Source organism: Mchenga conophoros, linkage group LG6 (genome assembly GCF_057382185.1).
Source record: "Mchenga conophoros isolate Kocher_MC1m ecotype Shallow Benthic linkage group LG6, M_conophoros_male_GT1.1, whole genome shotgun sequence".
Lineage (NCBI taxonomy): Eukaryota > Metazoa > Chordata > Actinopteri > Cichliformes > Cichlidae > Mchenga > Mchenga conophoros.
Genome location: NC_140531.1, coordinates 42,269,582 through 42,285,241, shown reverse-complemented (window position 1 = coordinate 42,285,241; position 15,660 = coordinate 42,269,582). Strand labels below are relative to the sequence as shown.

The following is a 15,660-nucleotide window of genomic DNA, read 5'->3' as shown; positions in this document are numbered from 1 at the left end:
TGTTTCGTTACAGCGTGCTCCTGGAGAGTCAGAAAAGAACGTATAGTTTTGTGTGTCATAATTTATGTTTTCAAGTTTTGGTCGGTGTATGCATGTCATCAAGATATTTGGGTGATGGCGCACCTGTGTTGGGGGCGAAAGAGGTTCAGTGCGGTCTTCGGGGCGCTTCATTTGGTTGCAGGGGTGGGTAGAATCATTAATCATGCTAACATCCTTACTAGAGACTTGTCCTGTGTATATGAGTAAACAATCTAAAGGACTTAGTTCTACTCGCACCGCTTCAATCAGGGTTACTGTTAAGGGCCCCTTTTTATCATTTTTGAATAGCATCTTTGTTAAGGGAAAACCTGAAATTGGATATCCCACTATAACCTGTTCTGGATTACCCTTTGAACAGACATAACAGTTACTGTTTCCTAAGTCACGAGCGGCTATTCTGGCATTGTCATACCAGGCGTTAGTTCCTGTTCTAGGGGGTGCATAAGATGGTTTATTGGTGGTGTCTGTGTTGCTTTCTACTGATTTTAGAGAACGTGACGAGTGTACTAGGTGGGTGTCTTGCCAAGTGGAGCATGAGGTATTGTCAGCAAAATGTGGCTTGCAGAAATGTGAACAGGGTTGCAGTTTACAATACGAAATAGTAAATAAAAATCCTAAGGTTAATGCAGTAGATATGATTAATAACCTAAATATATAAAAAACACAGTTCTTCAGTCGTCTCCTGGCCTGGTCCCAGGTTCGAGAGACACCGTATAAGCGTCGTGTGATGACAATGGGCATTTCATTTTCTCCATTATCAGGATGAAACGAGTCTATCTTTATCAGGTTAGACATTGTGTGGTACTCTAGGCTTTCTGTTCCTGCTGGATGTTCGAGTACCTTGTTGTTGTTCTTTCAGGCGTTGTGTGTTAATCAGTGATTGTGTGTGTGTAGGTGGATTGGATCCGGGCGTTGGCTCGCCTGAGTCGTCATCTACTTGATCCGACGCCTTAGGTGGTTTGGTGGGGCTGGTCTTAACCCTGCTGGCATGAATCCACTGAGGTTGTCCATCTGTTAGGATGCTGGTTCTCGTCACTGCAAGTACAGTCTGGGGGCTGGAACACGCGGCCTCCCCGAGTGTCCTTGGTTTTAGCGACTTTACCAACACCGCATCTCCTTGTCTCCACTGGTGGAACTGTGGAGGGGAAAGGCTGAGAGAGACAAACTTTCTGATAGTTATTATTCAGTGTTTCTACCAGGTTATGAACATAGTCAGACAATGCAGTGTCTATGTCCCCTTCCAATAGCGGTGCCCCTCTGGAGGCTGACCATGGTGTTGGAAACGGTCTTCCCATGATTATTTCAAATGGAGATAATTTGGTTGCTGCGGATGGAGTCATTCTAATCTCGCAGAGGATTTGAGGAAGTAGTTTGATCCAGGTCATTCCTGTTTCTATCATTGCTTTAGTCAGGCGATTTTTTTATGGTCCTATTCATTCTTTCTACAACTCCTGAACTCTGAGGATGGTATGGCACATGATATTTCCAGTCTATTGCTAGAGTTTTAGCACACTTTTGAATTACTTCTGATGTGAATGAAGGTCCTCTATCACTGTTAATTTGGTGAGGTATTCCAAATCTGGGTATTATTTCATTGCACAACTTTTGACAGACTACTTCTGCAGTTTCTTTTGATGTTGGGTAAGCTTCTACCCATTTACTAAATTGATCCACTATTACCAGTAAGTACTTGATGCTTCCTTGTGCTGGCATGTGTGTAAAATCAATCTGTAATGTATGAAATGGGAAATCTGGTTGTGGTAAATGCTGATGTTTTGCTTTTGAGCTACCTACATTAGTTCGTGCACATGTTAGACAGGTTGCTAATATGCGTTTTACTGCGTGTGATGTTTTCTCGATTACAAATCTTGATTTTATTGCTCCTATTACCCCTCTTTGTCCGACATGACTCACACCGTGAAAATGGCGGACAAGGATTGGCAGTAGTGAAGATGGGAGGGCAATCAAACCCTCAAGGTTTTTGTATAAGCCGTCTCTGTTATCTAAGGTACAATCATTACTTTCCCAGTAAGTGTAATCTAAGGCAGAGGCTTGCTCTTGTATGAATTTTAGGTCAACATTTGCTTCTAAATAGTCTGGGAGTGTGACAAGTGGCAGCTGTAAAGGCAAAGATAATACTTCCCTTCTGGGTGGTTGCTGTGAGGCAGCAGCTGCTTTCGCGGTTACGTCTGCAAGAGCATTTCCCACTGCTTCATCTGTGTCAGCCGTGCTGTGCCCCTTCGTTTTAACAACTGCAATTGCCGATGGCAGCTGTATAGCCTGCAAAAGTCTTTGAACAAGGTCAGAATTAGCGATCGATTTTCCATCAGCAGATCTAAATCCTCTTTGTCTCCACAATGTGCCAAAGTCATGCACCACACCGAATGCATAACGGCTATCAGTGTAAATTGTTACCCGCTTATCCACATGTAACTCACAGGCGCGTATTAAAGCCATGAGCTCTGCTTTTTGTGCTGAGTGAAATGGTAATGAGTGAGCCTCTAGTATGATGTCAGGCAATGTCACCACCGAATAGCCACAAAGAAATGAGTTGTCATTTGGTTTTGAACAGGACCCGTCCACATAAACAATGACTGAGTCTGGGATTGGTGTCTGCTCTAAGTCTGGGCGTGGTGCTGTGGATTCCTGTATACGTGTCATACAATCATGATCGTCAGGGTCGTCTGAACCATCCTGTCGGTCAGAGGAACACAGCATACGAATGAGTAAGTGTGCTGGCGAATTGGGTGTGCTGCTTGCTTTTATAGTGAGATTTGCTGTTGAAGTCAGTGTAGCTTCATAACCTGAGCGACGTTGTGCGGTCATGTGTTGTGTAGTTATGTTTGCTAGAATGGTCGTGACCTGGTGATTGGTGTGTAGAATAGTGTCATGTGAGAGTGTGAGCTTCTCGCAGTCCCTTATCATGATAGAGCAAGCTGCTACTGCTCTCAGGCAGGCCGGCATCCCCTGAACTACTGCTGGCAGCACCTTTGAGTAGAAGGCTACTGGACGGTAGCCACAGCCATGCTCTTGGGCCAATACACCTGCACAGGTTGTGCCGTTCTCTGTGACGTACAGGTGGAACGGTAAGTGGTAGTCAGGCAGACCCAAACAAGGGGCGGAGGTCAGCGCTCCCTGTAATGCATTGAAAGAGGCAGTCATTTCTGTGGACCACAGTATTCGAGGAGGCTTGTCTTTTTTGCAGCATTCACGCAGAATGTGGTCATGAAAAGAACAGTCTGGTATCCACTGTCTGCAATAGTTCACCATGCCTAGGAAAGACAGCATTTCCTTCTGTGTAGTGGGCTTGGGGACGGAGGTCACAGCTTTGACCCTGTCTGTAGTCATGGAACGTTGTCCGTGAGACAGTGTAAATCCCAAATATTGAACAGAAGTCTGACAGTACTGCATTTTCTTTGCTGATGCTTTGTGGCCAGTCTGTGCTGGAGTAGCATGTGTGTGGCAGTTTGACATAGTTTTTCACTTTCAGCACAGAGGAGGAGATCATCTACATACTGGATCAGAGTACAGCCCTCTGGAGGAGTGAAGCCGTCCAGGGTAGCACGTACCACCATTGAGAAAGCCGCAGGGCTGTCTACCATGCCTTGGGGTAAGCGAGTCCATGTGTACTGCTTATCTCTATGTGTAAAAGCAAATATCGGCTGTGTGTCCTCATGCACAGGTACTGAGAAAAAGGCGGAGCACAAATCCACCACAGTAAAATGTGTGGCTGTTGCTGGAATAGATGTCAGTATGCTGGGAACATCTGGGACAAGAGGAGGCAGAGGCATAATGACTGCATTAATTTGCCTTAAGTCTTGTGTGAAACGCCATACGCCAGGTTTGTTAGGCTTTGGCACAGGATTGACAGGAGTGTTATATGGAGATACTGTGGGCTTTATTACTCCAGCTGTCAATAAATCTCCTATGATGATGTCTAAGGCTGCGGCTTTTTCAGCGGAAATGGGATATTGCTTGACATATACCGGCTTGTTGTTTTTCAGCTGAGCATGATAAGGTGTACAGTCGATAAATCCTACATCATTCTCACCTCTTGACCATAATGTCATGTTTTGATATTCAGCTGGCAATGTGACAGCAGAGATAGTACAGTGTATGGGGTAGGTTAGATCTGTGTGTCGACATGGTGCAGTAATGTCATAGCCTATGTCTGAGTTATGTGACAAAACCACTGTTTGGCCTTCACTGGTGTGAGCAGTTATCATGTTGTTGAACAGTGTGAGAGAAACAAATATGTGGCTTCCAGGCATGGGGCTACCTGGTAGTGGTGTCTGTACACGTGTTTGGCACAGTGTGTGACGTGGGGTACCAGTCAGATGGATATTGAGTTCATTCTCTGCTGAGGCGTCCAGCTGACACAGAGGCTGTTCCTTCTCCATGGTGTCGGTGCATAGGGCAGAGAAAACATAGCTGTTATCAGTATCTGCAAACATTTCACCCTTTGTGTTAAATGAAATACACAAGTTCATTTTTGCCATTAAATCTCTGCCTAATAGATTCACAGGCGAGTTTGGAATAATTATGAATGGATGATATGTAATTTCGTCTGGTTTTGGGCCCCAGCGTGTTTTTAGAGAATGAGTTTTGGGGCATTGCACTAGAGTTCCGTTTATTCCCATGGTGTTGATGCACACAGAGGAAACAGGCCCACTATAGAATTTTCCAGACAGTGAACTTTTAGTGGCTCCACTGTCAACTAAAAAGGAATAAGTCTTTTCACCTATCTCTATATCTAACATGGGCAAGCTTTCTGTGTTACGGGACAATTGCAAATGCAGCATCGTGTGTAGTGCTTCACACTGTCCCTCATCTTCACCTGGGCCTCCCTATGGTTGGTCCAGTCTTTCGTTATCATATGGATGGGGATTAAAATGTGGATTATAAGGTTGCTCCCTAAGTGCAAAGGGGCCGTTTCTTTGATGTGATTCCTGTCTGCGTTGCCAGTTACCTTGTCTGTAAGAGCTCTGCTGACGCCTAGTGGCAGGAGCTGGTCCTGTGTTTTGTGGTTGAGACCTATGTGCTGCTGATTTGCATTCCCTCCTCCAGTGTCCTATTTTTCCACAGTAAAAACATACGTCTCCACTCCTATCTCTCCTTCTGAAATCTCCCTGCTGCGCTTGTTGAGGGGACGGGGCCCCTGCATACATCATTTTCTCACTTTCCTCTGAGCCTTCAACATCAAAATTCAACATCATCTTAACAGTTTTAGCCTTCGTGCTGTTGGGAAAAAGATCTGCACCAGCTTTTGTTTTGACAAGTGTGATAAAGTTCTTTATTTTCATGTCATAGAGATTATCAGTGGCAGTCAGCTTCAATAGTTGTGAACATTCTGGATGAATATTGTTTAAGAATGTTGTTATGAAAATCTGATCATTTCCTCCTTCAGGCATGCATGCCTCATTAGTCCAGCAGTGCGTGAAACGTTTCATAAAAACTAGAATGGATTCATCTGGCTTTTGCTTACACATGGTTACTGCATTTAAATCAATTTTATCTCTAGACATTGTGAGCAGAAATTTCTTTAGATTTTGAAAAAAGGCTGTGATTTTGTCATCATTTATCCACAAAAACGAGGTGGTGTTGGCTGCTTGGTCATTTTTAGGGTCTAGTTCCTCTACTTCTTCAATAAGCTGAGATTCAGTCACACCTGGGATTCGTTGACATAATATATATCTATAGTCAGGCCCACCCAAGTGGTGGTATCTGGTACTTCTCTGTAATGCAGAAACAAAGGCTGTAGGATTTTGTAGAGGATCGGGAAGTTCTTTAATGGTTGCTGCTAACTCTGAAATTTTAGGGGGTTGAATGCAACACATGTCCCCTATTATCATGAACGGGAGGGAGGTGCTGACGTCATTAAATTGTGATCCCTGCTTTTCTTTATAACGGGTGTTTTTGTGGGGGCCCTCTTGAGTTTTTTCCTCTTTTCTCTGCTTTAAGTAGTTCCTTATTAAATTTCTGGTGTTAGTTATTGCTTTTGGCACAGTTAAACCATTCGCTACTCTAGTGTGGCGCTGAACATGATTATCTATGACGGAAACGGCTTGCTGCAGTTCAGCTTCCGTACGTTCAGTTAAAGGATCTTTCATGATTTCCTCACACTCTGCCATTAACTGTTTTGTTTGCTTTTTATGTTCCTGTAACTCTCTTTCTCGTTCAGTGTATTCTCGTTCCTGTCTTTGATCTAGGTTAAACCAGTCATCTTCTTCTGATTTAGGTGTCATTTCAGTGCCTTCCTCACTCTTTTGGGATTCTGCTGTTATATCAGGATATACGCGCTGGTGACGTGCAGCCGCCGCAGCAGCTATTAATTCTGTCTTTTCATCATAAGGCGGCGGAGCCGTAGGTTGAACGGATGGGCATATAAGGCTAGTTTTTTCTGCAGTGGATTTACTAGAGCCTACACTGGCTTGATTTAAAGCATTTACGTCTGGCTCGGGTCCCTTTTTCCATAGCGGTAGCATGCGATTGGTCACATCACGACATTCTATCATATATTTTTTACAGGACTTTTTAAATCAGCCTACTTTCCTTATCACAAATAGTATTTAACATTTCTACTGACCTGTTTTCCGGCGATAATCGTTCGGGATAGGGCTCCGGAAATACATTAGGATGCATTAAAGTTATAGTTCTTAAGTTCGAGACGAAATCAGTCACGTAAGCACTTCCGCATGTTCTGGATACGTAATCATGGAAGTCTTCATTGATTCGCGAGCGTGGGTTAAACGTAACCGGAAGTGGGAGTCGTACTGAGCCGCTATTTTTATATTTTATTTTTTTCGGTTTTACAGTTAATTTTGATTTTTTATCGGACCCGTCTAAGGTCTTTGAATTATTCTGACCCATGGTCAGTGATTTCCAGAGGGGTTTAGACGCTTTGAAGGATTTAAGTTAGTTTTTATTTTTGCTGTGGCACACCTGAGGTTACTTGATTTTTTCCTAGCAATTTTATCTTTTTAACGAGCAACTTCTCGTTTTATGACCCCAGGCAACTTCCTGTGTCCTTTCTGCTTTTATTTACAAAACAACAGGCAACTTCCTGTGTTTCTATGTGGGCCACTAATGAAGGCTCCTCAGCGTATCCCACTTGTTACTATGTGGGCCACTGAAGAAGGCCTCGTCAGCGTATCCCGTTTCTATGTGGATCACTGAGAAAGGCATAACACAGTCTTATAAAATAAAAGACGAGTGCCTACCTTCGTCAGGATCCCACTTCTGACACCAAAATTGAAGGAAACGGTTTCCAAGGCCTACTCCGTGGATCGACTTCCTCCGAGGCGTGGACGTCTATCAGCAGAGAATGTCCCTTAGTCTGTAACACAGTCAAATATATTCTCAAGTAATATTCAAGCATGCCATTCAGCGTGTTAGTACGAGCTCGGGAGCAGCTTGGGAGAACAAGAAAACAGAGACTGCTTCAGGTTGTCTTCCCAAATTGACTCAACTTTATTCACAAGTACAACAGTTTATATAGAGGGTAAAATTCATGAGACAGCAGATTATCAGTTTAAACCAGTACAGACCAAGATAAGGCAGCGTCTTCCTGCCCTTGGGTGAAGAAGCATCCTTTGTGTAGTTTATTAGTTCAGCTACAATTGTGATTATCTCAGCGACATATTTTCAAGGCACAAAACAAAGAGTTCTTACATTAGTGAAATCTGAAACAAACCATTTGGCCTCAACAGGCGTCTAAAAGATTAAGAAACTAATGTAGCTGAGGGAGTGATCTCTGTGGTATTTCAACCTTGTACCAGCCTGTGATTCTCACACATCAATTCTTGGGTCAAAGAGAAAAATAACTAAAACAAAGGGGCCTTATTGAATGACAGAGTTTTCCTGCATAATGTCACTATAAAACAATATCCAGTAAATGCTACCATGGTACTAAAATACCTAACACCTGAGGCCTTGGAAACTGCCAAGCAAAGACTCACAGCCTTGGCCAGCCGCTTGAGGAAGTACACCAGAGAGATAGAAGGCAGGAGAATAAACCAGCCGTTCTCCACAGAACCAGCAAAGGTTAATTATCCAGACAACTCACTTTTCCAGCTTTGTCCTTTATGACTGGAGCAAGGACATTACACAGCACTGAGTCTGGTAGCATGGCATGAATCATAAAGCCAATGAAACAGAGCGCTAGAAGAGGAGCTAGCCTTAAACTAGCGTGTTTTAATGTTCTGCAGTGATGTGATCTAAACAATAAGCTTTACTCTCAATAACCTATGAACGGCTTCATCTACTTCATGTGTTTTTACACTTGTTGTTTCATCGCTCATGTCAGAATCGTCCTCATATGGTTCACCTTTCATACAGTTAAGCAATGCACTGTAATGCTGTCTCCACTTTACTATAATGTTATCTGCTCCAGTTGATGGCAGAGATGGTTTATTATGGGTAATTTTTCTGTAATGAAAATGTTATTTGTGAAGTTCATGAAGTCATTACTAGTTAACGTTAAAGGGATGGTTGGCTCAGCAGAGCTCTGACTGTTTGTCAGCCTGGCTACAGAGCTGAAGAGAAACCTGGGGTTGTTCTTATTGTCTTCAATCAGTGATGAATAGTAAGATGTTCTGGCTTTGTGGAGGGCTTTCTTATAAAGCAGCAAACTATTTCTGCTTTAAACACAGATACCTCCTCGACTGCTGATACGTAACATCCCGATAAACTCATCTTACTCAACACTAATAAGCACACGGCAGACAACATGTTTGAGAACAACACTGTGAAGAGATATAGAAATGTTTTGTACGGCTGCTACGACGGGAAATTACAGACCACAGCTGTTTCTGTATCAGGCTGTAAACATGTTTACCATATGAACTATGAACTATGATCATGAAGCATTGACCATTCAAAGCAAACACTGCTGTGTTTAAAGCAGAGCACTCACTCTGTATTTGCAGAGTGAGCCAACAAACCTGAGTGTTGGTGCAGGTCTGTGAAGTCAGAGCAACATGAGAGTGCAGAGCTGGGTCTTCACGTGGTCTTCACTTGTGTTTTATTGTGTGCTGATGCTGAGTTGGGCTCTAAGGCCGGCAGGAGCACATTTTTCCACAGGTGAGTCCCTTTCACTTTAAAGCTGAATAAACACGTCTCCCAGCTGCAATTCTTCCATCGTGACGTTTTCTCTTCGGCTGTCATTTGTTCTTCTGTTTGTCACTAAGCTGAGCTACAGTCTGCAAAAACTGCAGGCAGAAGTAAATTCATTTCACCTTCCTCTTTGTTTCTGATGCACAGTCAGAAAAACTAAACCGAGGGAGTTTTCCAGCTCTGGGATAAATTAAGTTCATCTATCGTCCACAGTTAAAGAGCTTTATTTGGAAAGTATGCTGGAGGGCAAACACTCCTGACTCCCTCGCACTTTCTGTGCTGTTGTTATGTAGCAGTACTTTTGCATCTTCATGCTCTCTGTGCACCACAGTCACAGGACGGCCGATCTGATTAAAAGCTGAACAAGCCTGTCAGTGGGTCAGTGTTTGCGACAGCAGTCTGTTAATCATTGAACACAAACACTTTAAACTCCATCACAGAGTCAGTCGCTAAACTCAATAGATTCTGTACTCAGCGCAGCGTGCACAGTAAATAAAAAAGCATCTTTATTTTAAAAACGGGAGCATTCACTCGGTTTACACGATGTAGGACAAAACGTAGAAACCATTCAAAATAGCCGCTGGCGTTGAGAAGAGCGAGCTAGAACAATCAAACACCAACATTTCTGATAAAGTTAAGCTCGAGTTGGTGCACAGCGGCTAGATTTCTACAAACCTCTGTCAGCATGGAGGCGCTGTGCAGCCCTCTCAGGCTGCTGGAAGGTTGAAATATTCGGTGAGTTTTACTTCCAGCAGCAGTCATCGTGTCCTCCTGCAGTGTCGCAGCACGTCTGATTCTTGTTGCCGATGATTTCGTTGCAGCGTCCAATGATGTGAGGTTGGTTGGCAACGGGAACCGTTGTGCCGGCAAGCTGACGTTCGAGCACGAGGCAGAGTGGAGACAGCTGAGCAAACAGCGCACCTGGAGCCTGAAGGAGGCCGCCGTGGCGTGCAGACAGCTCGACTGCGGCTCTGCTGTTTCAGTCCAAAACGTCAGGGACTGGGCCAAAGGGCACGTCTGGAGCTTTTATTCGGACTGTGACGGCTCTGAGCGAGCGCTCACGGACTGCGGAACGGTGAGGAAGGGCCTCTCAGATTTCACCACTGAGGTGATCTGCTCAGGTGAGAACAGCACGGCATTCGTTGTACAGTGAGCTGAGGGTCAGTTCAGCTGCAGGTGCGATGGACGGATTTTATTCACATAGGTCAAAGGTCAAAGGTCTGAGACCGCCAGCAAAGGTTCCTCTCTATGGTCTTACCAGTTTTCTTTTGATTAAATGTGTTTTTACATTATAGTACAGAGAGTAGGCCAGACAGTGGGAGGCAGTGACACAGGAAGTCACACAAAGGTGTGGGCGGAGTTTAACCCATCCTCCAGCAGTAGTCTTCATCAGTGGCCACCAGGGGGCGACTCATCCAGCTGTAAAAAGAATTATACGTATATAAAAAGCATCTGTGAATCATGACCTCAGTAAACACTTTGCTGATGAGGTCAGGAGGTCACGCCTCACGCTGTGATTGTCGAGTTACCTTCACACGATGCCGCCCGTTGTTTCGCCACATAACTGCATAACATTGATGTCAAAGCAGCAAGATGGCCAAAAGCTGGTGAGAATGCTTCAAGTGTTTCATGTAGTTTGTGGGTTTCATCCTGCAGCATTTACATGTCATGATCAGAGGTTAAGGCGGCTGCAGTCTCATTGAATTATCGCAGCAGACGCAGAATAAGACGGGTTTTTACTGGTGTTAAATCCAGTAAAGTTAACCTCAAAGCTCACGTCTGCAGGATTAATCTTTATTACTCATTCTATCCACCCACAATGTTTCTGCTCAGAAGGGAAACTCACACAAATACATAAGTAATAAGGTGGTAATAACACCTCTTTCAGTCACATTAGCCCCGCCCCTCCCTAATAAAGGTTTTGCACCATCAGCTCATAAATCTGATCCAATAACTTGAAACCCGACGCGTCTTTGTTTTCTACGACACAGTTCGAGTGTTTAAAGCGTGTGCGCTCATCAGGTGTATGATGATGTCATTACAGACGTCCTGCCTGCTCCTGACATCAGTTTCTACACTGACGGCAGTGAGACTTCTCCAATTGGGAACCAAACGCAGGGCGTGGTGAGGAAGGGTCACTCTTTCAGGATCAGCTGCTCTGTGGAGCCACGATACTATGGCGGCAACTTTATCCTCAGCATCACCGGCGCCCACCAAAACCGCAGCTTGACCGAAGCAGCGTTCATGTCCGCGGCCAGCTTCTGGTTCAGAGCTGCCAATCAAACACACGAGGGGACCTACAGCTGCGTCTATCGCAACACTGTCTTCAGCCACAGCTTCTCATCTGAGGGCGGGAGGCTCTCGCTCACTGTCAAAGGTTACGTTCACTCTGCAGGTCTTGATGCTCAATTCCGATTTTTTGATCAAATCCGATTTTTTTGTCTGCTCGTTCACACTACAAATAAAATGCGACAGCAAACGCGCTCTAGTGTGAACGCTCAAAGCGGCCCGCATGCGCAAAAGAAGACGTCACACACAACGCGCTCTGTTTAGACCCAGAGCAAACTATATTGTTTGATAGATGGCCCTTAATATAAAGACTTCGGACTTTATGTTTCCCAATTTTTGCTTTAAGTTATTTTGTTGTTTACATAATAATGTAAATAACCTAATAATGATCCTTATTGCTGTTTAAGAGAGGAGCGCTGCTTCAAAGGATAGTTGCAGATTTCTGTCAGAATCTGCAGATTATACAGAACAAATAAAATGTTCACGTTTCTCCAACGTTGTCTTCCCAACAGTTTCACTGATATCTACACGGGATGGCCAGAGAAGCGTTCGCGATGTCTTCTCTGGCGCTGATAATTGGCGTCTGTCTTGTGTCAGTGACGTAAAAGACGGATTTAATGCGACCTGACCGTTCAAACAGCAGTCGCTTTCTAAAACATCGGATATGTATCGGATTCAGTACCACATACGAAAGTGACCCAGATCGGATTTGAAAATATCGGATTTGCGCCGTTCACACTGTCATAGCATGATCGGATATGGGTCGCATAGGGTCAAAAAAATCGGATTTGATGCGCTTTCGCCTGCAGTGTGAACGTAGCCAAAGGTACGACAAAGACACTGGCTGGATGGCCGTGGCTACTTCAGCTCACCTCTCACCCCCTTACCCACCCAGTTACTTGTCACGCAGTTTATGGTGTTGTGATGCGAATATGTGTGTGCTCTCTGTGCAGAGGAAGTTTGTGTTTGTTTTGTTCTCGTGCTGATCTCCCATAAGGTCACCAGCATGACTACAGGTCTTTTTTTCCACATGTAGCTCAAAACCTTACAAAAACATGTTTTTTAGAGTTTTTACATTTTAGTAAAATATTTTGTTCATATTTAAAACACAATTTTAAACGCCACCTCTCTCCCTCGTCTCTGTCAGCGTCTCTTCTTCCTCGTGGCGTTGGTCAGGTGTAACTGCAGAGTGGATTTTGGCCCCTCCTCATTTTGACGTGTCTGTCTCTAACAGATGATTCAGATGTGATTTTGGACGATGGCGTGCTCAGAGCCAGAGAGGACTCCGCTGCCTGTGCTGGGAGGCTTCTCATCCACAACGGGAACGAAACCAAACCGGTGAGCGCAGAGTCCACAGTCTGGGACCTGAACCACGCGGGCATAGTGTGCAGACAGCTGGGCTGCGACATCGCTGTTTCCACCGAAGCCGTCAACCTTCCCAACAAAATGCCGATGTGGCGTTTTTTCTCTGACTGCCTTGGAAGAGAGTCTGCGCTGATGGAGTGCGGAGCTGTAAATCCACGGCTTTCCTCCTCGGTCATTCAGGTGAACTGTGCAGGTGAGATGTTTGAAGCGGTTTGCTGTGGGTGTCGTCTGCTCGTTTAGTTTCCTGGTAAATGATGTACTCGTGGCACGACTCAGTCCTGCCTGACAGCTGTGGATCACTTTCACACATCAACGTCAAACAACATTTGAATGAAGTTTAGGATGTTTTTTGTAGAGCAGCACACAACAGGAAGTCGTCAGCTTCAGATTCACTGACATCATCCTGAGTTCAGACATTTCCCCCTGATCTGTTGGGAAGTCTGGGATAAACTATCCGAGCGAGGGTGCTTCTCCAAAGTTCTCAGCCGAGGGTCTGAAAACTTCTGTAAACTTCACATTTGATCATTTTCAATTTTAAGATACTTTGAAAATTTCCTGCATCGTTACAAGAAAGCATCACATTTCATTTTCCTGACATCTGATTCAATTCAATTCAATTCAATTCAATTTTATTTATATAGCGCCAAATCACAACAAAAGTCGCCTCAAGGCGCTTCATAGATACAGAGAAAAACCCAACAATCATTTGACCCCCTATGAGCAAGCACTTTGGCGACAGTGGGAAGGAAAAACTCCCTTTTAACAGGAAGAAACCTCCGGCAGAACCAGGCTCAGGGAGGGGCGGCCATCTGCTGCGACCGGTTGGGGTGAGAGAAGGAAGACAGGATAAAGACATGCTGTGGAAGAGAGACAGAGGTTAATAACAGATATGATTCAATGCAGAGAGGTCTATTAATACATAGTGAGTGAGAAAGGTGACTGGAAAGGAAAAACTCAATGCATCATGGGAATCCCCCGGCAGCCTACATCTATTGCAGCATAACAAAGGGAGGATTCAGGGTCACCTGGTCCAGCCCTAACTATATGCTTTAGAAAAAAGGAACGTTTGAAGCCTAATCTTAAAAGTAGAGATAGTGTCTGTCTCCCGAATCCAAACTGGAAGCTGGTTCCACAGAAGAGGGGCCTGAAAACTGAAGGCTCTGCCTCCCATTCTACTTTTAAATACTCTAGGAACAACAAGTAGGCCTGCAGAGCGAGAGCGGAGCGCTCTAATAGGGTGATATGGTACTACAAGGTCATTAAGATAAGATGGGGCCTGATTATTTAAGACCTTGTATGTGAGGAGCAGGATTTTGAATTCAATTCTGGATTTAACAGGAAGCCAATGAAGGGAAGCCAAAACAGGAGAAATATGCTCTCTCTTTCTAGTCCCTGTCAGGACTCTTGCTGCAGCATTTTGGATCAGCTGAAGGCTTTTCAGTGAGTTTTTTGGACATCCTGATAATAATGAATTACAGTCGTCCAGCCTGGAAGTAATAAATGCATGAACTAGTTTTTCAGCGTCACTCTGAGACAGGATATTTCTAACTTTAGAGATGTTGCGCAAATGGAAGAAAGCAGTCTTACATATTTGTTTAATATGTGCATTGAAGGACATGTCCTGGTCAAAAATGACTCCAAGGTTCCTCACAGTGTTACTGGAGGCCAAGGTAATGCCATCCAGAGTAAGAATCTGATTAGATACCATATTTCTAAGATTTTCAGGGCCGAGTACAATAACCTCAGTTTGATCTGAATTAAGAAGCAGAAAGTTAGCGGCCATCCAGGTCTTTATGTCTTTAAGACATTCCTGCAGTTTAACTAATTGGTGTGTGTTATCTGGCTTCATGGACAGATAGAGCTGGGTGTCATCTGCATAGCAGTGAAAATGTATGCTATGTCTTCTAATGATGCTGCCTAAGGGAAGCATGTATAATGTAAACAGAATTGGTCCTAGCACTGAACCCTGTGGAACTCCATAATTAACCTCAGTGTGTGAAGAGGACTCTCCATTTACATGCACGAATTGGAGTCTATTAGATAGATATGATACAAACCACTGCAGCGCAGTACTTGTAATACCTACAGCATGTTCTAATCGCTCTAATAGGATATTATGATCAACAGTATCGAACGCTGCACTGAGGTCTAGCAGGACAAGCACATGCATTCTGGCTCAACGTAGACTGTAACCCCCCCACACAGCAGCGTTTTCATTTCACCCATTAATGCGCTCCACCTGTCAGACCTGAAGCCCACCTACGTCACAGACATGGACACAGATGTGGTTCCACATCAGACTGAAACTCTTCTGTTTTGCCGTCTTCATCAGGGCGCCGCGGGTGAGAGCCGAGGACACAACGCTGGACCAGACAATCGACCGCAGAGGCGCCGACAGACGGACGGAGTATTCTGGGTCATGGCTCAAACTCTGGGTTTAATAAGGAGAAATATCCGCCCTCTAAGTTGCCAATAAAAAGCGCTCATGATAAAAAAAGACTTATTTTTTGGTATTTAATGAATTTGGTATTTAAATTATATAAACTGAGTCAGAGGTACTGGGCTGGATCCAGAAACCCGTCCTCGACAATTTTACAAAAAAACAGATTATGATCAGAGTCCGCTCATGAAGTGCTCCTCCCCCAAGTTTGTCCTATGGGCGTTTGCCAGAGACCTGATTGGTCAGTCGGCATTGGGCCTGTTTGTTGGTTTCTTATCTAAAACCCTGATGAGAGGTGACTGACGTGGGGAAACCTGATAAGAGGTGACTGACGTGAGCCCCACACTCTGTGACCTTCGTATGATTTACCTGTGAATTACTCACCTGGGCAGAATGTCGTTTCTTCCTGATGT

At 44.4% G+C, this 15,660-nt stretch overlaps 1 protein-coding gene across 1 annotated transcript; it reads left to right on the top strand.

The window, feature by feature from the left end:
* The first annotated feature begins 8,944 nt into the window (after nt 1-8,944).
* LOC146573367 (scavenger receptor cysteine-rich type 1 protein M130-like) lies at nt 8,945-15,304 on the top strand. The gene is made up of 5 exons (XM_085278166.1): nt 8,945-9,120; nt 9,975-10,274; nt 11,198-11,530; nt 12,677-13,000; nt 15,140-15,304. The coding sequence occupies exons 1-5, from the start codon at nt 9,018-9,020 to the stop codon at nt 15,151-15,153; spliced, it is 1,074 nt and encodes a 357-aa protein (XP_085134292.1). The 5' UTR covers nt 8,945-9,017; the 3' UTR covers nt 15,154-15,304.
* Nucleotides 15,305-15,660: the final 356 nt, after the last annotated feature.

Bases quoted from the DNA above. Each gene is read 5' to 3' on its own strand.
- LOC146573367 (XM_085278166.1), top strand. From the start codon at position 9,018: ATGAGAGTGCAGAGCTGGGTCTTCACGTGGTCTTCACTTGTGTTTTAT. The intron at 9,121-9,974 runs GTGAGTCCCTTT...ATTTCGTTGCAG, and splicing joins AGGAGCACATTTTTCCACAG to CGTCCAATGATGTGAGGTTG. The intron at 10,275-11,197 runs GTGAGAACAGCA...ATGTCATTACAG, and splicing joins CACTGAGGTGATCTGCTCAG to ACGTCCTGCCTGCTCCTGAC.